The 24,630-nt window shown below is 42.6% G+C and overlaps 1 protein-coding gene across 1 annotated transcript in view; it reads right to left on the bottom strand.

The window, feature by feature from the left end:
- Positions 1 to 24,630, bottom strand: part of LOC107154852 (death-associated protein kinase 1) — a 169,468-nt gene that overhangs the window by 13,597 nt on the left and 131,241 nt on the right. Inside the window, 3 exon segments of the mRNA XM_015500592.2 lie at positions 5,240 to 5,462; positions 17,473 to 17,550; positions 21,117 to 21,215. Of these exon segments, the coding sequence (XP_015356078.1) occupies positions 5,240 to 5,462; positions 17,473 to 17,550; positions 21,117 to 21,215 (400 nt within the window).

The raw sequence follows: 24,630 nt of genomic DNA, 5'->3' as shown, positions 1-24,630 counted from the left end.
AAGGGTGGACAGGAAAATGGAGGCAAGAAAAAAAGACTCAGTCCCCTGAAAAGCTCCAGCCTAGAGACCACCTCGCCATCCTCTTTGTGAGGCAGTCCGTGCAGTCCCTATGCTGTACGTTACTCTCGCTTCTCACTCTCTTTACTAAACTTTTGCTTACTACTTTGTGTTTTTCTGGAATTCTTTCCAGTGGAGTCAAGGACTGTGGTGGCTGCCCCAGCTCAATGTGGCAGGCCCTAGCCCTATAACAACCCCAACATGTGGTGAAGCCAGAAGCTATCTGCTTTATGGCTGAAGCTCAGACCCTGGCCTGAGGTAGGTGTTCCGTAAGTATTTGTACCCTTAGTTCACAACGGGTAATGAAAGACACTAATAGTTACCCAAGAAATGACCATTTCACCGAGTAGTGTGACTTTCAAAATTGGTGATCCAAACACAAAAGCAATCCCATATTTAGAGACCAAAGAATTAAGACTCAGGGGATGGGTAACAGGAATAGCTAAAGGAAAGAGCAAGAAGGAGAAAAACAGACAGATGGATGAGGCTTAAGTACAGAAAAAAGGAGGGAGGGCAGTAGGAGAGGCAATTTAATATATATTTTATTCTGATTATAACAGTATAATGTTTGATAAAAAGAAATGTAAGATAAAAAATGAAATGACCTAACCCCAAAGGTTAATTTGGTCCACATCACAGTGTGTCCTCACAAATCATTAGTTCAAAATAATGGACTTTGGTGATTCCCAGGAATGGGTTTGTCCTTCTTCCTGTGCCCTGACACCTGTGCCTAGGACAACCATTTGTTAGGACCAGACCATGTTTAGTGGCCTCTGGGCTTGTGCTTGCTGAAAGCAGGCAATGTTTGGTAAGTGGTCATTATTCCTGCAACTCAAAGACAGTTTACATGGAGAATATAAAAGGTTAGGGTAGGGCGTGGATACGATTAAAATAATAGCTTATAGGGGAACCCTGAAATCACAGAATGAAATTTTTTTAAAATTTTTGTAACTGCTGCCCCTCCCCCCAGTGATAAAAAGGGGCAGACCCCAATGGAGAACCAACCCACTTTGGCACCAGGGTCATAAGAGATTTCCTTAGCAAGCTGCTCTCTAGTGAGGACAGGAACAACCTCTCAAGTGTTCCTCCCATGAGAATGGATAGTTTCCTCCATCTTGCAGGGCTTCGACTAAACAGCCACAACCCTCAGTGGGTGATAAAGCTAAGTGAAACATGCAGTAGCAAGATGATGAGCAAATGTAAGATCTATTGGAGGTTGGGTCTCCACCCCTCCACCCCACCCCCCGTGTGTCAGACAAGTGTGTGAACTCAGAATCCTCTAATGCCACTTTCTTCATCAAGGGCTGAGAATTTGTGAAATGGAAATAACATAGCCTCCCTACCTCCACCTCTTCTCTAGTACTGCTCTGATCAAAGAGGACAATTCTGATAGTGTGAGAGCTTTAACTGGAGGCCTAGCAATATTGTAAGCTGCTGTGAACAGGGCCAGCCACATTCCACCCAGGAGAATGCATACCATGTCCTGTCTCCTGCCTGGGAGCTCAGCTTTTGCCTCTAGTGTTTTTGTAGGAATGGCAACAGCAAAGAGTCAAAATTTTAAAAGCAAATAAACTTCTTGATGTCCAACTGATGGACATATTCCCATGTGGGCATATCTCCAGTAGAAAGAAATAAGGCCTGCCAATTCCAGAAGTTGTTGTGAGGAGGGACAGCAGTGCCACTGGGAGGTGACAGTGCTAATGTTTGCAGAATCAGGTGACTTCCCTGGAGGCACATACTTAGGGGTAGTCTTTCCTGTGGTGTCTATAAGCAACTCCTGTTTCTGTTCCCTAGTATGCATTGTCCACTGCCAGAGCCCAGCTCCCTACCACTTGTACTTTGGGGCCTTATACTTGTGCCAGGTTCAGCTTTTTAGAGAATGTTCTTTTCTGCTGATAAACAGCTGTGAGGGATAGGAGTGATATGACCTATCCACCTCAGAGCTGGCAAAATCTTCTCTGGGTTCAGCCCAAACCCCAGATGTGCTTTCTATGACATCTCCCTCAACTCAAGCCTGCAAAGACATGTTAACCCCACCAGGGCAAAAGGAGGAGATACTGTGGGGCCCATGGGTACCACTCTTACCTCCCTACCAGCTGCAAGCAGGTGCTGGATTTATGGTATAGGAATATCATTACTCCTGGGACTGTTTACATAAATATTCTGCCAACCCCTCTGGAGCAGATGTGCCACTTGAGCTTTAAGAAATATAGGCAGCTATAGATGTTATACTTCTTCTGCCCTTGTCTTGACTCTCCCTCCAAGAGGCTACCTAACCTGGAAGAACCTACCTGGGTCCAATTCAGCTCTCACATTGACCAGGTGTGACCTTAGCTCAGGGATCCCACATTCCATAGCATTCCTGTCCTTTCTCCACTGATCTGAAATATCATTGTTCAGGGTAGAATCTCATACATGGGATCCAATGTCTATATTTGCCTTCTTTCTCTCCTGTTCTACTGGACTCCTGAAGTTGGGGGGCAGATGGGGACCATGTGAGCCTATATCCTCAATTGGAAGCTGTCCTCCTCCTCCCTATAATCACTGCTAAGCAGGAAGGTTGAACCAGAGAGGCCAATTCTTCCAATTTCCCACAAGAAGTCAAATATTCAGGTTTTTAGGTGAGATCTCTTGATTTAAACGCTATCAACTAATTCAATTTATCTTTTCTCCTGCCTAACTCTAAAGAGAACATGGCAACTTATCAGGCCAGGCCTATGGTAGCTGGTGTTCACCACAACTAGGCAGCCACACCTTGTATCTCTAGGCCTTGGGTTACTTCTCTATGAAATGCATTTGATCTACCTCTGAGTCATGGAAATCAAATGAGATAATCCACATGCAGCACCTGGAACCCAGGTTAGCATGACCTTTGATTTTGGTGTCCCCAAGGAGCAGCCACCTCACAAGCTGGACAGACTCTTGGGCTTCTCTGGTTTCTTTCTGGCGTATATTACATTATTAAGACTTGAATATCTCCAGGAGGACTTCCTCAGAGTTGTGCTTCCTGAGTGAATGATGTTAACTCCCAGGGGGCGAAAGTATGAGGAAGGTTTTCTTCCTTCAGCATCCTCTGAGATGACAGGATGCAGGAAAGACTAAAAAGAGAATCACATGGGATTGATTGACTTAAGCACAGCATTTATTCTCCTAATTGTCCTCTTGGAGAAGCAGGGCTGCCTATTAGATGTGAGGTAGGGAAATGGAAGGATTCAGCTGGAGTAGGCACCTCTGCTCAGGGTAGCCAAAATAACAGGAGAAGCGGTCTCCTCACTAGACCTGCCATGGCTCTGCTGAGAGCAACTGAATAGTTCATCTGCTCCAGCCACAGATGGTCCTCCAGGAGATCTTCTTTCCCAGCACCCATGACCCAGCTGTCTCCAAGCATTGACTTGGATGTGGTTGCTTGCAGCAAGGTTTGTTGACTACAACCATCCTGAATGGTATTTTGCCAACACCCCACTTCAGAAACTAGATATGGAAAACTTAACAAAGGGAAGAGAAATGGAGACATTGTTTCTGAGGAGTTGAACAGCAAGTATGTATTCCCTCCCAGGGAACTCATGCCACTAGATCTGGGCTCCTGGAATACAATCTTCACATCAAATTAGGACTCAGAAATTCAAGACCACTGTCTGGTGCTTGTGCACTAGTGCACTCATTTACTGCCTGTCTCCCCCACAGAAGTTCAGACCAGTGATATTAACTCTCAGTGAGAGAAAGCCAAATCCCTCTAGCACCAGGAACTGCTGGAGAAGCAGCAGTCACAAAGGCTGGCCCTAATAATCAAACTTGGAAATAAATCCATTGTAAGAAGATATAACTAATCTCAAATAAAGCCAAAATGACAGAGAAAAATGGAAAATAAGTACATAGAAATGCACTTGCACAGAGCATTCAGGCACCAGATGCTCCATGAATTGGCAGCTAGGACTCCACAGCCTACTGTCCTATCAAAGTTTCTGTGATACTGGTAGAAACATCCCATAAGACTGTTGTGTGGAATACATGAGGCACCTTACATATCATATTTTGCCTAGCTCTTGGCACAGCTGGTGCTCAATAAATATTAGCAGTCTGTATTAACAATATTATCACTATAGTAATTACAATTCCATTTCAGTTATTTCTTCCCCAGGTTCCCAACTGTATAGCTATAGTTAGGGACAAGAAGTTGAAAGGGGAAAGTGAATCTCAGCTGGCTGCCCCTGACTACTGCACTCCTCAGACATCCTTCCTCACTGAGAGAGGAATGCACAGAAACACAAACTTCAAAGTATTTGTTTTAACTTACAGAACAGCTATAACACCTCTGTAATATCATGTACAAAAAAGTGACTCTGAGGTACACAACTTCAAAATTGACATTGTTTAGAAATTCATGGAAGGACTCTATTCTTACCCTCACAAGCATTCATTCTATCCCTCTACAGTGGGACTCTGGAGACACAATACCCACGATTGCATAGTTTTCTCTTGCTCACTGTGGGTATTTTTCCTCTCAGGAGGGGTGTTTTATCCTGCAGTTCTGGGTGTGATTCCTGACAGCCGCTTTCAATGAAATGACAGATGTACCCACAGAAGGTAGGGAGGACAGCAGAAGCTACTTATTAAGAAGGGTTTATGTGACTGATAGATAGATCAACTGTAAAACCATTCAAGAGAATTGGAAACCACTAACCAACTTTGAGCTAAGCAGAAACATGCTTCTTCAGGAACCCAATTTTGTTATTCTGGGCTCTCATATGACTGAGTGTACCCACAGTGCTCCAGCAAGAAAGGAGAAGCAAGTCCCCTCCTGGGGCTGCTACTGGATCTGGGCTGTGCTTGGACCTGCATTAGTCCAAGAGCAGAGTACTACGCTAGAACAAACTCAAGTTCTACAATGTGCACAGTTATTACTCTGGACCTTTGTGATTGATTTCAGTGAGGCCCCTCCTCTACTATGGCTCAGTAGATATGAGTCCGGATGATATGCCATCGCTGGATGAGAGAGGGTAGACACAAAGTCAACAGCCAGCCAGAACCACATGTGAAAGCCAGCAAGGAAATGGAATCTGGGCATCCACAAGCCAAATGACCAAACCAGAGGAACCTCTCATCCTCAGACCTTGACCAGAGAGCCAGAGAGAATGCAGAGCCACAGCTACTCTAGACCCAGCAGCCACACTGAAGCTCCTACCTGTTGGCTTAGCAGTTAGGGGAGATGGTGGGAATCTGGTGGAATTGGTGGAGGAGAGTCTGGGCCGGCGCCTTCTGAAAAAGCTCCTCAGCAGACCGCACTTGAGAGATTCCACCAGGGTGGTTTTCCCGGAACCTGAGTGGCCAAATAGCTTGAGCTTGATTCTTGGCTGGAGATTCTGTGTGGGTCGGAGCTGCTGGATGAAGAGCCCTCTGTGAGTATCCTGAATATAGAGGGAAAAGAGCCTGTTAGTCAGAGGCGGGGATAGGGGGAGAGTAGCCCTGAGCATACTTCAAGTGATGATTTCCACCTAGTCACCAGTCTGCACTTGACACTTGTAGTACAGATTTTGTTCTGTATCCACCAAATTTCTTAACATTTCAGGCAAATTTCACACACTATGCAAATCACCATTTAAAGTATCCCATTAACAGGATTTCAGTATATCTCCAATGCTCTACAACCATCACTGCTCCCTGGTACCAGAGCACTTTCCTCATCCCAAAGGAAATTACCTATTAGTATTTTTTTGCCCACCCCCCCATCTGCTCAGCTTCTGGCAATCACTGCTCTGTTTCTCTCTCTCTGGATTTGCCTATTCCCATGGCATGTTTGATGCATAACAAATAGGTGGAACACTTGTGAAGCCATCAATTTAACTTGAAATAGGATGAGCCCTCTTTGACCAGCTGGAAGCCCACTTCTCACTTGTGTGGAGGAACTGTTTCCTTAACTGCACCATCAAGGAACAAGAGGGCAGACCTTTTCCTGTCTATGCAGGGTCCGGCTCCTTCATGGCACTGTCACAGCACAAATGAAAAGAGCATGTCCTGTTTTGGTGGAGGGTCTACTTATTTGATGGTGGTACAAAAGGATGGAGCCTATTCCTCTGTGTGGAGTCTCATTCCTTAATGGGACTGTCAGGGGATAAGGCCATTACTCTCTGTGGAGAGTTGGTTGTTAGATGGCATAATTGTGGCACAAGAGGGAGCCCTATTCCTATCTGTGTGGAGGGTCTGGTTACTTGACAACACAAGGGAATGGAGAAAAGGGGAATCACAGGAGCCAAAGAGGACACCTCATCCCTCTTACTTCATTCTTTCCTGCTCCTCCAAGAAGATACAGAAGTCTCCCCTAGACAGAATCCCCACGGATTCACTCACTCATTCATTCACTCACCCGCATGAGGTCTCATGTACTAAGCCCAGTGCTAAGAACTGGAAGGAAGAGTTGGTCTCAGCCCAGATCTATATCCTTGGGGAGATACAGAAGTGAAAACAATTTGATATCAGATATACTGTAAGTGCTATTAATGTAATGGTGTTATCAAGGTGTTCAAGGGCATCCACCCAGCTCAAGGTCTGTACAGTGGGGCATTCCTCATGACACCCAGAGTTTTATCCTGCCTTCACATGCCATCCTTATTTCTATCACCTCCTGCTCTGCTCTCTAGCAAGGACCTGTTTGGAGTTGTTGCATGCTGCCTCAGGTCTCTTCCTTTACCGGATTTAGTTTGGCTCCTATGCATCTCACAAAACAAGTCTTGCCTGTCATTTTTCCTACAAGCCTCCTCCCCAGGTATGCTCAGGCTATGCATGGCCTCATCAAACTATAGAGTTATATGAAGCTCTGGCTCTAGACCAGGAGCCAACTCAAGGGTAGAGATGGTGTCCCTAGCCCTGGCACATGCGGTACACTCATTAACAGGTGTTACATAACTGACTTCATTCAGAGGGGTCCCAATCAAGAGCATCTCAGTGAGATCTCATGACTAACTGAACTCATTTCTTCAGTTCTAAATTCTGAGAAATGTTCATTTTTTGTTAATCTATTCCAGTTGAGCCACTGTTATTTTTTTCTTTAACTGTGTGTTTACAAATACATATAACCCTGTAGAAGAGTTACAAGTTTCCTAAACAGTTTCCAATTTCTATTCTGGGATCAGTTGTTTTCAGCCTGGGTAACGCTTCCCCCTAGTGTGCACTGTGGAAAGCTGCAGAGGTATTTTTGTTCTCAAAATGTTGGGGAGATGCTACTGATGCTGGAAGTTAAGTGTCCCCACACCATTGCACAAAATAGCTCACACAGTGAATACTCCTGTGTCCCCATAACTTTTGAGCATCTGTTAAGCATTAATATGGAAGGAAAACCTGTTTATTGTCATCTGAGCTAAGGACATTACTGCATATTACATGTAGCATAGGGAACTTTAGAAAGGCATGTTTTAATATGCCCCAAGTATTCCAAGATTGTGGTTATATAAATTGATGTTTGGACTTTGGTTTTAATTCTTTGGACTACTTGTACTCCCTGCTTTTGAAAACCCTTTTAATATGTTGTTGTGGCATCTGAGCTACCATAGCAAGCCATCCAGTTAGTACCTGTGAGAACTGCTTTCAATAACTTTGGGGATTGGAGCAGGATCTGCCTATCTCACTAGTCTCAAGCTCCATGTCCCAGCATCTGCAAATGGAGACAAGAATACCATTACCATATTTTACTACAAGCATTTCCCTTTGAAGTTTGTTATTTTCTAGCTAGGGCTCACAGATGATTATCTGTGTAGATGTGTTCTTATGTATGGATTTTATTTCAGGACAGTCCAAGATGCATCACAAAAGATATGCTGTGAAATGTTGGGACATCGAGGGTTGGAAATCATGGCTCTGGAAAGTGATTATAGAACATTATTTCTTCTAACCTAAAGTCTCAACAAAGCACCATAGAGGAAGGAAAGGGCTGGGTGTTCCACCATTATTTCTCCTGGTTTATCATCCAAGTCAAAAAAAAAAAAAAGGGGTACTATTGTGAAAGTAGTACCACCAGGGAGGTCACTCAATCGGCTGGAATACATAAGGACTGGGGTTCTCCCCAGTGCCATCTATAGATGTTGATAAGCCCATGTGGCTGAGGAGCCACTGACCCACTGCAGAAATCCTACCTTCTTTCATTCTAGTTTAGCCTTCAGAATCAGCCCTTCATCTTCCTTTTGGACAGCAGCCAGCCTGCACCTCCATCAGATGGAAGCACCTGAGCTGCAGCCACTTTGTAAGGACTGCAACCACCTTCCATTGTGAGCAGAGCAGCAAGCAGAAGGAAACACTCTACCTAGTCCAAGACATACAACTCAGTCAAGCTGAAATCCCTTGTATCAACTGGTGTCTACTTGACCTGAGACAGAGGGGAAGGCAGAAACCCTGCTTTCAGCTTAAACTCCATGGGGCACTTGTCACAGGTAAAGAACCTGTGTCATGATTCAGCTCCTTTCTGCCTCTTTTGTGCTCCAAGGATATTGACACATGGCACCTTGGCAAACACTCCCATCCTGTGTGAAGGAATGAGGCACTCATCCATTCTTCAGGAGTACATTCTTCCACTCTCAGAAGACTTGAATCACAGTAATCGACACACACTGCTGGCCCTGTGTAGCTTCAAAAAGTGGTTCCAATACTACAGATTGACTTATAGGCTGAGGGCAAGTTATGTCTATGCTTTGCATATTCTGAGAATACAGCTTACTATTTCAGATTCCATGAGGGATAGTGGTGGGTTCGCAACTACTGGCAATTTTGTGTGCCCATGTCCTGAGTAAAAACAGAGGAGTTCCAGTGGCTGAAAACAATTGAGACAGATGCACTTCCAGTCTGCAGCCGTTACTTCCGTGTGCATGACATCTTTTAGCTCATGTGCTTTTGCTCACATCCATTATATAAACCTCCAAGAAATGTTTTTGAATAATATCATCATCTTCCTTTTCAGATAAGGAGATAAAATTTAAAGGGCCAAAGCACTTGCCCCAGCTATAGGGAAAAGCAGGATTTACCACAAGGTCTTTTATCTTTCTTATCCCCTTCAGTAGCAGGGGAAGAAAGGAGCAAATAAGGATGTACAAATTAAAGGCAGAATCTCAAAGCTGTGTGCTGGAGATAGAAGCACTAAAGACCTTCCAAGCAGTACCCTGCACAGTTCATGCCCTGGGAAGACACCGCCTCATTTGTATATTGTCTCAAGGAACACATGCCTCTGGGGACATCTTGATTTTAAGTAGACTTATAAGTAATGACAATAAAAGAAGCAGGTAAAATGAGAAAGATCCTCTCTGCCTGGGATTTTCATAGACAGAAAGCATATATCATTTTAGCACCTCATTCCATTTTCTGGCCTCAGTGTGAGTAATCTTCTGCATCCCAGGAAGCTATGTGGGCTTCTGTTCTTTCTCAGAGATGCTGTTTATTTGAAAGGTGAGCCATAACCTGAAGAGGGATGCACCATCTCAGAATCAGTCACAAGCTCACATGCTGTTTCCCAAAAAGTAACTGTCCTCACAAAAATCTTATTTTACCCCAGAAATAAGCCTGGCTTTTATGATGTCCTCAATTCTAGGTAATCATACAATCAAACATACATTCTAACTTTTCAAATGGGGACCAATGGATAGCAAGCAGAAAAAGGCTTTCAAAAGGCTGACAAATCCTCAGAAAGGAAAACTACCCCAACTACAATAGCCTCAAAAAAATAAATAAATAAATAAAATACTTGGGAATCAACAAAAGAGGTAAAAGATCTATACAATGAAAACTACAGAACACTAAAAAAAGAAATCAAAGAAGAACTTAGAAGATGGAAAGATCTACCTTGCTCTTGGATAGGCAGAATTAATATTATCAAAAGGCTGAGAACATGAAAGGGGCCACTGTGCCACTTTCCCTCCTGTCCTGTGCCCAGTGCCTTCTTATATCTACCTGGTGCATCCTGCCCTTTCCACCAAGAGCTGTTGGCCTGGGATGAGATGGACCCATTTGCCATTAACCTCGGCTCTGAGAAGACAGAGGTTAAGAAAAGGTTAAGAAAAGCAAGGAAAAGCAAAATATCCTTGGGTCTTTTCACTTCTAAAGAAATCCAAGACCTCTTATCCTTTTCACTGAGAACCCTGGAGAATCTAAACACAACTCAATTTGACTTAACCTTCCATGATAGGTTTCTGAAATCTCAAGGGCTGAGGGTGAACTTTCATATATTGCCACAAGATGGCGCAGCAAGGACAGGAAGGTCCAGAGTCCTCTCTCCCTAGGAAGGTGGTTTTCATCAATCCAGAGTTTCCAACTCAACAGGAAAAACTCTAGGGTAGTTCTAGAAGGTGCTATAAATGTTAATTTGTTTGGAAGGGTGCACAAAATTCCACCCATGGTCAAACTTTATTAAGGAGCCACAATACCACCTTGAGACCTGGGTTGGTCCTCAATGGATGGTCCAGATAGGAGCTTGTCCTACAAACACCCCTGGGAGAGTGAACAGCTGGGAATTTTGTGTTATCTAAATTTGGCCTTGAAATATTCTGCTGTGTGTGTCCCCTGAAGTCTCTGTGACTAGGAACATACATGAGGCCTGGGGTGTCCAAGAGTGAGTGAGCACCCCCCTCACTGCATACCAAAAAACTGGGTTGGGAAGAAAACATAGTTCCTAACTATTAGTAGTGCAGAATTCTGAGCTAGAATTTTCCAGGTGGTCATAAAGGTGTACTTTTAGGACATGTTACGTTTACCTATTTCTTAGCTTTAATCATTCACTTTGAGAATATACACAAGAATGTGAGCTTCCATTTGTATTTATATCCAAGGTTTTATAATAATAGAGTCCTGACAATCCCCAACCAAGTATCAACACATCTCACCTGGTTTCCAAGATCACCTCCTACCAGGGTCCTTTGCTCCTCCTCCTCCTGACCCTGACACTGCAGCCTGAACAGCTAGAGGAGATTTCCAAACCAACCAGGTCCAACACCAGCTTGTTTCACAATGCTGGGCCAAACCAATCTTCTCATCAAGGTTCACAGGCTGTGCTTCCTCTCCAGTCCTACCAAGCATCATTCACTGACTGCACCACAGTGCTCAAGCTTTGGCCTTGGCCCAGTCAGCCTCCTTTCCTGTTTGTTCCTTTGAAGAAACTTAACTCTTACTTTCTCAGGCCCCAGGCCCTTTGCACCCACTATTCTCTCTCTGCTTTCTCCAACCCTTCCTCTGGCTGGCTTCTCCCAGGTTTGCTGATCAAACAGGGAACAACAGCTCCCTGCCCCCTCAAAACATTGCATCAATTCATTTTCATCTATTTAATCCCCTGCAAAGCACATACACTAGGGGGCAGCAAATCATTTTGTAAAGGACCAGATGGTCCTGGTTGCAGCTCTGTCCTGTATGCAAACAAGCCACTGAAAAGAGTAAACGAAGAGTTAAGGCTAGGTTCTAATAAAACTTTACTTACAAAAATAGGTAGTGGACTGGCTTTGGATTCTAGGCCACTATTTGCCAGCCCCCGATCTATCTCATACTGTCTATAGTTTTCTTATTTGTTCACTGACTGGATCTTTTCCCTTCTGTTCTGTATTCACTGTGTTCTCTGAGTTCATTGGAGAAATCTCCAGTGCTGGGTCCTGGGGAGATCTGGCTGGCATACCACAGACACTGGCTATCTTTTAAATGTATGCATACATGGATATTATTAGGTAACTGCATTGCTCTTTGCATCCTGGTGAATTTTTGGGTTTCCAGTGTCCTTTTTTCCAGCACCTTTTTCTTCTGGCAATTTAGCTTTCATGTTCTCATCAGAAGAGATGACTAAACCTCTGCAGGGTGACAGGGAAAATCATCCACAATCTGAGAAACCCAGATAAGAGCACCAAGAGGTGATATGGCTTCCACATGTGACAGAATGCAATTAGAACAGATGGAAGAGAGCAGCAGCTCCTAGTTATGCAAATGCAGTTTACTCATGGTGAATTTTTAATTCTGGGCAACTCCCAATATAGTCCTATTTTCCAAACTATTCCTGGACACCTCTCCACCGTCTAGGCTTAGGCTTAGCAAAAGTAAACTACATTAATATCAGCTTATGGAAAATCTGATTGGAACAAAAATCAAACTAAAATAAGCAAACTCACCAAAACCCGGAAACTATTATTTTAACATCAGATAAGAATGGGACTTGCAGGACAGATTTAGTAAAAATGGAGTCCAATGCAAGCTCTAAATGCAGCCCTCTCCTTGCCTATGGTGACAAGAATCCCGTCTTTTTCTAGAAGAACTGGGTTAGGCTAAGCAATCACAATTTTGAACAGGTTTACAGGGCTGAAAGGGCAGGAGCTGCACAGGATACAGTAGAAGGGGGAACATCCTTTTTGTTATAAGGTGGCAAACGCCAGTCACAGTAAAACTGTGGGGGCTTCCAGAAACACCCAAAGGAAGAGTGTCCTGGTAAGCTAGCTCAACGGGAAAGTGGAAACCTGATTTGCAGGATTTCTGATTTCTAGGGTGTAAATGCTCCACCAGGACTGACTTCAAGACCCTACTGTCATGTCACCAAGTTGGGAAGAGATGTGGATAGACCATTCTCAGGGACAAAACCACAGGTTCCAGCACCTACTGCCCCAATTCACTCCATGTTGAATTGAACCAGAGTAAACTACACAGATCAGCCCTTCCCCATATTCTTCCTTCTTCACGGCCTGGCCATCCCTCAGACCCCACACCACCCAGAGTTGGGTGGGGGGATCACTTGGGTCCCTTGAATACACTAACACAAACTCTATGACCCCATGGGTCAACCCTTGAATTACCTAATAAAGGAAAACACCTCTCCTGCTCTTCTGCCTTCTTCTGCTGGCAGATAAAAAAGAGGGTCTGTTTATCATTTTTAAAAGCCAAACCCAGCAAATGTTCAAAAATCCATTCCTAGGCAATGTCAACTGATGAGAGGTAAAAACATAGGAGGCATTGGTTTTGCTAATTGGCCCCCATGGAAACTAAATAGAATGGTGACACTCTGGCTTTCCCAGATAATGATTTCTCCCATGAATGTTTTCGGAATCAATCTATGGTGACTTACAGAAGGTGGTACCAGCAGAGGGGTTTCAGGGAGTGTGTGGAGGCAGGATTTTTTTGTTTGTTTGTTTATTTTGTTTTGTTTTTGCTTGTTCATTTTCACAATGAAGGTGGAGAAAGCATGCTATGATGTTAGATGCCACCAAAAAAACCACCAATGGCACACATATAAGAGACACTGGAAAATATTGAGGACAAATATCATTGACAGAAAAATGATATTAAATGATCCGAAGTGTAATATATTCTCTTCTCTCTGGAACCCTATTGTATCCTGGTTGTGAACAGTCTCTTCCACCAGGTGACCCAAATTATAACTGCAAATTATATATTGCCTTGGCTTTCTCAGCAGGTATTGGCTGCTCCCAATGCAACCTAGAACCCTCATCCCCATATAGTCTCCAAGGATGCTGTTTTCACAGCTTGATCATTTCCAATATTCAAATTCTAGAATCCAGGTGTACCTAAGTGTCAATTAGTTATTTCTTTTGGGACTTATTCTAAAAATATTCAAATAACAAAGAAAACCAAAATAAGACAGAATGCAATTAGAATTGCTCAGCAGATCACTCCTCCTCTTCTGGCTCATCAGGAATCTGAAGTCAAGTGATTTGAAGGAAGGCGAAGGCAAATAAATACAAAAGAATAGGAATTCTAGAAGAAGAAGATGCTGCTGAAGGGAACAGAAGCCTGGCCCACCCCACTGGGAGACAAAGTGTGATCTGATTCAAGGCAGGGCTGCTCTGTACAGGCTCAGCAAGGTATCTAGAATATACCATTGTGCTCAGTGGTAAGGCATCTACACCACAGCAGCCCTGTGCTGGCTGAAAGGCACTAAAAGCAGAGACTGCTACCTCAGGTCTCAATTGCATCTCTGCACTTATTAGCATGTTGCTCACCCTCTTGGATGCCAGACTTCCCTCAGGGACATCCTCCTCTGTGAACCATGGGACTATTGTAAAATTACAGTGCTGGCCAAACATATTGAGAGTTAAAAATGATTACTATCACAGATGAATCTGCTGGGTCCCCACCACAATTGCCACACCTTAACATCTACTCCAAGAGTGCTCTACAGGGGCTTGACTACAGTGCTCTACAGTCTATCAGAATGCAACACATGGCAATTATGTGTGCAGGTACTGTTCTCAGGACATCATTTATAGCAACCCACCTGACCCTTACTGGAAGATGGCACCACACTTACTCCACTGGACAAAAGGGGACACAGAGACAAAGAGCTTGTAAGTTCTTGGGTTGCCCAGCAAGACCTTCGAAAGGAGGGAATGGGAACCCAGGCTGTTGTACACCCAAGTCTCCACTCTTCCGCTGCTAGCCTGTATTGTGCCTCTTAAAGAGAAAAGGAAGGGGGGACTTTTTCCTTGGGTTCTAAGTGCAAGAAAGATAATGTCTTTCAATCAGGAGCATTAAAATTAATGTTCTTTGTGTTGATTTTCCTTTGGAGAAAAATCACAGGATAATGATAAAATACTAAATATTGTAATATTCCCCCTCCCAGCATTCTTTTTAAAACTCAGATATCAAAAGCACAATGGTGACAATCAATAGGAGAAACTGAGACAGTGCAGGAACACACATCATATTAAATTCAAAATTCTAAGCTGGAAAACAGCCACCCTTTCCTAAAACACATGGATGGAGCACTCCACAGGCTTCTTTTATTTATTTTAATTATAGAAATAATCTAAGAATGGTGCAGAAAATTTGGTAATAGATTAAGGGAGAAAGACCTTTTACTGTACCAATCCCAGTCCAAACCTGGCATTATTTTGAAGCTCTCCTTTTATGTCTTTTTAAAATTTTTTTTCCCCCCTGAACAAAATTCCTCATTTTTTTCAAGTCTGTTTTTGCTGTGAACATCTGGGTTTGCATGCAGCCTGGCAATCTATTTTTAAATAAAAGAAAAGACCATTCCTAGAAGGAGATGGCAGCAAAACACAGCAGAATACTATAAAATATCTATCTCTCTCCCAAAGGAAGTTGTCTCCTGTGCTGGATTATTGGAAGCCATGATTTTTCAGCTAATTTTTGCTTAAAAGATAAACTGACTGCCCATTCCCATGGGAGTTTCTGAGATGGTGATCAGCACTCCAGGCCAAGTATGAACAAAGCCACTGCATTTTCCAGTCTGTCTGAGTGTAAAAAGTGCTGCCCTCTGTGGGAGCTGAGCAAGGGCCAGCAAACATCTGGGAAGGAACAACATTGATCTTCAGAAATCCTAGCTAGACCAGGGGCTGCAGGGGAGCTGAAATATCTCTGTGGAGTTTTGGAAATCTAAGAATACCTTAACATACATATTTACATATGTAATGAAAGTGGTATGCCTATTCCCAAAACCCTTTCTAGTCTTAGCAAAGTGTACTTTCTATCAGTGGACACTAGAGAGACCCAGTAGTGAGCGGCCAATAATCTGTGCTTATCCACCCCGTGAAAAAAACAGCATAACTTTTGTGTTTTTTTTTGGTTTGTTTGTTTGTTTTTACCAGGGATTGAACCCAGGGGCACTTTATCACTGAATTACATCCCCAGGCTTTTTTGAGACAGGGTGTCACAAAGTTGCTGAGACTGGCCTTGAATTTTCGATCCTCCTTCCTCAGCCGCCTGAGTCTCGGAGATTATAGGTGTGTGGGTGGTGCCAGGCACCAGTCTACTATTGGTAGATGGTGGGTAACCAATTGAAAATAGTCCTTTTATCTGAACAGTCTGTCTATAAACATAAGATTCTACACCCGACATAAGGTTACCAACTATATAATCCAGCAAAAACCAGAAATTGCAAACAGGGACCGGGGCTATGTTCTGTTAGGCTGCTGACATTGCTTCAATAAGATGAATTTAAAAATTAGGAAATTTCATGTTAAAAGTTCATTATCTACCTTATTTTGCTTGTAAACAAAAAGTTTTCTCTGTTTTTCTAATCCAAATTGTCACTCACAGAAGGACAGTCCACAGTGCACAAGCAAGAAAACACTTAGCTGACAATGACTTTACTTGTGTCCTGTATGAACAGGTGAGTTAGGCTGGGGAAGTTTTTCTAGACTTCTCTCTTGAATCTTGAGAAAACAGGGGAAATGGAGTTACTCCAGTGGCCCAGGAGTTGACCCAACATCTACCTGGTGCCTTTGTGGCCCCTCACAGCATCAAAAGCAGAAGGGTGTGAAAATAATGATCCATGACATTCTCTCTCCATCAGGTGAACTTCAAAGGGTTTTAAATATATATATATACACTTGAAACAGTTGGTTATTTCCAAATCTAAATTCCATACAAAGAAAGAAACTACTACAATCTATCTATAACCTCCCTCCAAGACCATGGGACAACTATGAAAATTCAATCTTCTAGTGGACGTCAAAGGTATGACAACAAACTTTCTGTGGCAGGTACTCTTTGGGCTATATGTCAGGAACACTGTGGGGTATCCAGAGCATGTCTTGGACAATCAACTAATTTATCTATTTATTTCTGTAGAAAATTTGTTTTGTGAAAATTATTTTCATGATCATTAGAGGAAACTTGGAGCTATACAGTAGTGTTTTTAAAAAATGTTAACTCACAATAGCAAAAATAAAAGATACCACTGTTATTTTCTTTCTAAGCATTTTAACATAGTAGGAATTATAATGTGCATAGAATTTATCTTTTACTTTGAAGCCCAGGATTTCTCTATGCATTTTACTCTTCCAACTATGACCTATTCAATTTAAATAACACCAAAGTGAACATTTTGTGCCTACAACAAGAACATTTTGTACCTAGATTAAAGGGTCTATTTGGAAGACTCTTGATGAAATTGCTATGTATGAGGTGGGCTGCAAAGGGTACATCTGCATTTACTTATTTTTTGTCATGTTTCTATAAACCTCAGAGTAACAATGTTTGATAAACAGGAGAATAAGTGATTCCTGGAAACTCAAAACACAAAGGAAAAAAGCAGTCATCTTTCTCATTTCCCCTCTACTTTATGGAAATGGTTAGTACAGGATAAAGACCAGACACAGCAATGGTTAAAAAGTTGAATTATTTTTCAAGTCTACCTCTGGGAGAAGAAATTAAATGGGGAGCTTATGTACTTATACCAAATTGATGTGTAAACCATAGGACAGGGACAGATGCTCTTGCTAAAACCTATGTCCAAAGCTTCCTTCTGTTCACTCTAATAATTAACGTGGGGAAGTCTGAGAATTTTTAAAATAAGAATAGGTAGAGGGCTGGGGAGGTAGTTCAATGGTTGGACTCTTACCTATCACGTGCAAGCTCCTACGTTCAATCCCCAGCACCACAGAAAATAAACAAACAAACAAATGGAATTTCTTATAGATGAACAGAATTTCTCACCTTTCAGAGTCTGGCAAGTAGACCAGCCACGTGCTCATGCTGTTCTGATTTAGCAAGATCCTCTGCCGTCTTTCCATCCTGTTGGTGAAAAATTACGTTTCTTTTTGTGCAAAACACAGCTGTATGTGTCTTCCACACACCTAATCTGTGGGTCTGAGGTAGGAAAGTAACAGACATCAGCAGCAAATCAGGTAAACAAAAAGTATGTCCTATAGTGTTTCTTTATCTGGAGAATCCTTATTTGGTTGCCCAGGAAAAGACAAGACAGAGGAACAATCACTGCGTGATGTCTTGGGGTATAACAAAGAGATGTCTCAATGGGTGTTAATCACCTCATGGGTGATGCCTCATGGGTGTTAATCAAAATGGATTAGTTGGCTGACTATTCCATCCTGAGCCCCTCTCTTCAATCAGGAAGACGACCAAGAATATCATTAGGTGCTAAATTCTAGTTAGTGCAAGCTAATGTCTTAACAGTCCTCATACAGACAAACTGAGCCCTCAAATGATGCCGGCTCCTGGCAATCACTGTGCATACCAAAGAAAAGGCTTAATCAAACAATTTTGATTTAAAGATTTTTAGAGACTTCATAAGACCTCAGTTTCATACTGAATGAATTTATTTGTTTTTATACCATGAGTATGCATAAGGGCTAACATTAATTGAGAACCTTCTGATAAGCCATGCCAGACCCAGTTCTTGGTGCTTTGCATGCGTGAACCCTTGGCATCACCCGTGGAAGGCGGGAGCTGTCACTGTGCCCATATCACCAAGAGGGATATGATTGCTTAGTGGGTTATTCTATTGCAGTTTTGTAGATCATTCAAAATTCACAAGTTTAAATGATGGAAGCAATTTTCAAACAAATCAAGTTCACCTTGCTTTCTCTTTATCAATATTTATCAACAACGAACAGTTAAATTTCCATCCCTGTATAACCACAGGAACGCCCAAAATCTGTCTACCTGGAAACCTCCCAATTCCTCAACTCAGCTTACTCTCTGAGACATGCAAGGGGTCCCATTAGCCCAACATTTCTCAATCTCAGCACTGTAACATTTGGATTAGAAAATTTTCTGTTGTCAGGGGTGTCTAACACCTTACTGAATGGCTCTACCCACAAGGTACCAGTAGCATCCCCTAACTCTGATTTTGTTTATAACCAAAAATGTCTCCAGATAGTTTCAAATTTCCAGTGGGGGTCAAAGTTGCCAGGCTGAGGACCCCTATCTCAGGCTGAGGATGGAGCTCAGATGGATGCTCCAGAGGAAGGATGCTTCCCAAGCAGGACTACCCAGCTCTCTTTGCTTCTTTAAAGTTCTGAAATATGTCAAGTTCCTTCCTTAAAGTTCTGAAATGGGCAGGTGAAGACTTCTCATTTGTTCTGGGGTGAATCAGGTGCCTTAGGGGACACCACATCCCCAGAAAGTGGCTCATGCCAAATCATCTGGTTCCTTTATTGATTCTTCTGGTTCCTTTACTGATATGTGAAAGCCTTCACAGAGACTGAACTCTGAGGAAGAAAAAGAGCAGGCCTGGTGGGAAAGTACGGCCTAGGTGACTGGGGCCTTCAGAAGATGATCTAAGACTGGTGCTCTCCAGGTCAGCAGGGATCAAAGACAAGACTTGGAAGGTTTTATTCTCTTGGTGATGTACTTTGCATGGAAGTCCCATCTAAATGATCATACCCCTCCCTGTTCAAAATAGTAATAGGCTATCCCCTGCTGTAACAGGAAGAGTCCCACCTTTCCCTGGCCGGAAGAGCAGGGCACACTCCAGCCCTGCTCACTCCTCCACCTGCCTGGGGATTCTTCATGCTGTGTTTCCCCAGTTCTTCACAGCACTCAGTGCTTTCCACATTTCTCTGCCCACTTCCTGCCACTCAGTCTTCACACTCCACGTAATGATTCCTTCAGGAAGAGGCTCTGATCCCCTCAATTCCCTTGGGACCCTACTTTCCTGTCACAATATCAGCTATTGGGATTCTTTGGTCAAGACTCTCCCCCATTTTCCAGAAGTTTCTGGGGGAACACACATATCTTATTGCTATTATAATCCTGTTAGCAGTACCTGGTAGAATATATGCTAGGAGTTTGCAGAATAAATAACTTAGAGGCACTGAGTAGGGTTTTATAAGCACCTGGAACCAGTGGGAACAGCAGTGGAAGCTAGAGGTGAGCTCCTCTAGAGGTTGGGGCTGCTGATAGCCCACACTGCTGGATTTTGCAGAGGTCATCTGCTGGCAACTTCAAAGCTAGTAATGAGGTAACATCAAGACTTTTTAAAATATTTTTCTTTCCCCATAAAAATGCTTTATTATGAAGTAAGTAGGCAATATTCCAAGATTATGGTTGGGCGGGGGTTGGGTGGAGTTGATAATGGAGCATCAGACCCTGGTCCATGCACAGCAGGAAATGTATTTTGCATCATGTGTGATTTTCAGTGGGTTAGGAAGTGCCCTTAGAAGAGGACCAATCCTATGTAGAGTACTGATAATAACTAGGCCTGCAGAGAAATCACAACTCAGAGCCAACACTGCACACAACAGATCCATTACTTTTGGAAAGAGAATGACATCGTAAAAATATGAACACGGTCAGGGAGGCAATATCCTACAGAGGTCAGCAAACATTTCCTATAAAACACATCATACATGTTTTGGGGTCTCTGTTGCAACTCCTCATCTCTAATATTGTACGTAGCACGTATAATCAGAGACAATACTTAGATGAATGGGAATGGCAGTGTTTCAATAAAATGTATTTACAAAAACAGGCAGTGGTCTGGATAATGGTTTGCTAATCCTCTGATGAATTCCAAGATATGAAGCTCTACTTTCAGCTCAGGGACCTGAAATGGGCCACTATATTAAAAAATAGCACTTGGCCTTAGAGAATTACCTTATGTCAGCAGTGCTTCAATCTGTGAGTTTCAGGATTCTCCCAAGCAAAAGACAGTTGACCCACTGCTCAGCCACCACCAACTCAAATGATATTTCACAGCAGTAAGAAGACATTATCTTATTGTGCTAACTATTGTCCCTCTTTGGTAGTTCATGAAATGTGAATCAAAGAATTTCTTCTGCTTAGGAGGTACTAGATCTGAACTGGGGAGTGAGAAAACTGAGTAAGTCTTATTTAAAACTATTTTGGAGACCTAGCAGCAGAGGTGAGCTCTTTAAGCGATAAAGAGCCGCTCCTTGTCTCAAGGCAATCTGGCCTCAGGTGGCAAACAGTAGGACCCTGTTCCTTAGGATGGCTGCTTTTTCCTCTAGCTCCTTCTAAAGGACCAGGAGGCTCCAGTGCCCTGGGGTAGAGGGTGAGCATTTAGAAAAGGGAAACACATACATGTAATCAAAATTGCAGCGGCACTGTTGTGTAACAGAAAACAAATGGCCAGTGAGAACCAGCGGGAATTTCTGGCAGAGCAGGGCCTGTTGAAATGAGAATAGGATGAAACATTAACCAGATATTAAACTGAGTTTGTGTGGGCAAATGTTTACGTAACTGCAGCGGAGGAGTTAAAGCTTAATAGCAGCTTGTCTGCTCTAGAATGCAGTTGCCAAGCAATACCTTTCCCCTCACGCCCTTGAGGCACAAGAAGTTTCCAACAGCCCTTTCCTGCCAAAAGCTGCAGTACTCACTGAGGTCAACGCCTCCACATTGGCTCCCATCAGGCAGAGGTACCTGACTACGTCCAGGATCCCATTGTTGGCTGCAAGGTGTAGAGGCGTTCGCCCATACTGGAAAGAGAAAAAAATATCAAAACAGATCTCAGGGTTATTGCTCATGAGACCTTTTGGTTCATATTTTGTTATTGTTGAGGAAAATATCTAGGGAATGTATTCCAGGAGACCATATTAGGTAGAGGAACCCTGGGCATGAGGAGGAATCATCTCCCACAGAGGCAGGCCAGCCACGCAGACCATTTTCAAGTACTTTACTGTTTAAAGAGTAATTTCAAAATACAACTACAAAGGATAAAAGAGCAAGCTAAAATTAAGTTTCCTATTGTGATGACAGGATGTGACAGACTCAAAGTCCCAGCAATATCTGCATCACAGTTCTAATTTAGACACAGCAAGGGAAGAGGAGATGGAAGGACAGTTATTGAAGACAATCTACTGAGGTGAAACATGAAGGGCATGCTCACTGTTGATAGGCATGTGGTTCCCAAACTGCGTGCCATAGGACCTCAGGGCATAGCGGTAAATTCACAGGAGTGCTGAGAAATATCTTAGGTTTCTGCTGTAGCCACCAGGTTCAGATACCAAGTGAACTACTAGTTTTGAGGTAGTTAGGAGTCTACACCTTAGATTCTATTGCTTTGCTTTCAATGCCATCATATCTTTGCAAGAGGTTAGTAGTTGGTGGGGTAAGAAACCAGTATCCTGAGAAAATCCTTGTGGATCAGGGAATGAGACAGTTGATGCCAAAAGGCACAAACATCCTTTGACTACTTGTGGTTAAGTGAGAATGAAATAAAAATATTAATTTTCTTTCAATTTATGTTTTATTTTTTGGCTGCCAAGTTGTTCAGGCTAAACTACTTAATCGGTAGAAAGTATTTCTTTTGCCCTAGGGGAAGGGGAAATAGAAATTACTGAGATGCTAAAGATGTTGTGATTTGATAAAGTTTGGGACTCTCTGTTTTATGCTGCTTATTTGCACATCTGTTTTTGTTATGAAGTTAAAACATGCTCATTTAAAATATACAAACAAGTTCTGATGGGCATGCTGCCCAACTGATGAACTGATATTTCAGGTAGGAGGGGAAGAAGTTGCTCCCCCACCAGCTCTAACAGAGGTGTGGTTGCTGGAGAGAGGACCTCACATCAATTGCCTTACACCTTGCTGTTTCAAGCAGGCATGATGGATCCAGCCGGCTGCACCTAACCCCATCCAAGACTGCACCTAACCCCAGGAGATTTTTCAGCTTTGGGGGATACGGGAGTGGGTGGCAAGGCCAAGAGCCAACCACAGAATTTCAAGGGCTGCCTAGGAAGGGCCAGCAGTTTGGGGCTATTTTTACCAAAAAAGGAAGTTAGTTTTATAAAGATAAATGTACCTAAATGATACTGTACTTAATAAAATATTAGTTTGAAGAAAAAAATAAAATATCCTAACAATATAGAAACGAATCCTCAGCGTTACTCACCTTTCCTCCACAGGTTTCCCTGCTCAGAGCCCTCCCTATTGAACATTTTGGTGCATTTCCTTCCAAGCTCTTATCTATGAATCTTTAATATAGGGTACACAATTTTAAAAGCCAAGATGTGGTCATACTCTACATCACTTGCTTTATTCACCTAACAATAGATTGTAGATGCTTTTTCATATTTGTAACTAAAATCTATTACATGTTTTTGAATATCTGAATAATACTCAGTGCAGGACTACATAATGATTGATTTATCCAGCCCACAGAGGACAGACACTTCAGGGAATTCCAGCTTCTTGCCATTTTAAATGATACTGCATTATGTACACACATTCACCTTTTGTTTACCATCATCTCTAAAGTCATTTAGAAAGCACATATTAAGCTTTCAAATATCCTGGAGTTAGTGTGAGAAAGAAAACAAGTTTGGAAGATAAAATGTAAAGAAGATATAATTTTGCTTATGAAAAAAATATACACACACACAGACATACACACACAACACACACACATATAGTTTTATAGAAAAGAGATGATGAAGAGAAGTCTAATAATGAGACAAACAATGACTGACAGTTTCAAAGCCCCCCAATTTTAGATGGAACAGAACTTGTACTTCTTAGCACTATATTCTGGGCCTTTTGCTAGTATCAGCATGTTCCTTTCCCCCACTGCCTTCTCTCTAAAGAGCCTCACCATGTCCCCTATTGTCATGTCACCTACAGTCACCAACATATACACATGATTTCCTCTATCTAAAATTGGCTCTCTTGACCTCTTCACCTGTCAAAGCCCTAGCCATTTTAAGTCACCACCTTTGTAAACTTTCTCTGATTTCTTTCGTTTTCAAAGTATTGATTCTGGGTTTCCATAGAACCTTGAGAACCCTGTCCCAGCATGACGACAATGTGAGTGACTGCTACTTTTGAATGTGTACTTGTCTGCCTAAAAGCAGCAGGGGGGCAGAATCATCCATACTCGTATCCACAAGGTCCTGAGTGCTGGCACCTTACTAACCAAAAAGTGTATTAATTAATCAGTGCTTATCAGCCATGGAGTACTCACACTCCCAGCTCTGTGTGTGTGTGTATGTGTGTGTGTGTGTTGTCTCTGTCTGTGCATGCAACTTGCTTTCTCTGTTGTTGCTTATGAAAAGAGCCAAAAGATATAAACAGTAAGGATGACACATCCATGACGATGCATTCTATGTGGTCCCTTCCTTTTCTCTTGTGTGATCTCCAACACAGCTGTGTTAAACAGTCACTGTTCTGACCTTCATATGAGAAGAATGAAGCATGAAATAATGTCTTTCATTACAGTGAGCATCAAAGGTAGTGACAAGGTACTGTCACATGCTGGTGATGGGTAGAATTTGTCTCTAGGGAATGTGATCTAGCAGGAAGGAGGCAAGACAACAACACCCTGAGGAAAGAGTGACAATCTGCTTGAGAATGTGGATGCCACCATGCCATATCCACACTAACAATCCCCTATTTGAACAAACATGCATAAAGGTGGATTAGTTGTGCTTTAGTGAAGAAATGATGTCTTTCCTTTATTTTCCTGCACACCATTCTATAGAGCCTCTATTACTTTTCTTTATTTAAAAAAAAAAAAAAAGAGTAGGGGAGAAAAAATAGAAAAACAAGAGTATAAGGTTCAGATATAGTTTTGTCTCCCTAAGTTTCATGTGATGGAGTTTTGCTCTCCACTGTAAAGTACTAAGAGATGGCAGAAACTTTCAGGAGTGAGGTCTACTAGAGGTGGTTAGGTCACTGGGGCTCCACCCTCAGAAGGGATTAATGCCTGTGACTGGAAAGAAGGCTTCTAGTCATAGGCATTAATTAATCTCTGTTAATTTCTCAAAGGACTAGATTGGTTACAATAATGGGTTGTTATAAAGCAGTCAGCTTCTCTCTTGCCTCCTCTCTACCATGTGGTCTCGGGTTCTCTCTCTCTCTCTCTCTCTCTCTCTCTCTCTCTCTCTCTCTCTCTCT

Source organism: Marmota marmota, unplaced genomic scaffold (assembly GCF_001458135.2).
Source record: "Marmota marmota marmota unplaced genomic scaffold, marMar, whole genome shotgun sequence".
In the NCBI taxonomy this organism is placed as follows: domain Eukaryota; kingdom Metazoa; phylum Chordata; class Mammalia; order Rodentia; family Sciuridae; genus Marmota; species Marmota marmota.
This window is presented reverse-complemented; position numbering and strand designations above follow the sequence as displayed.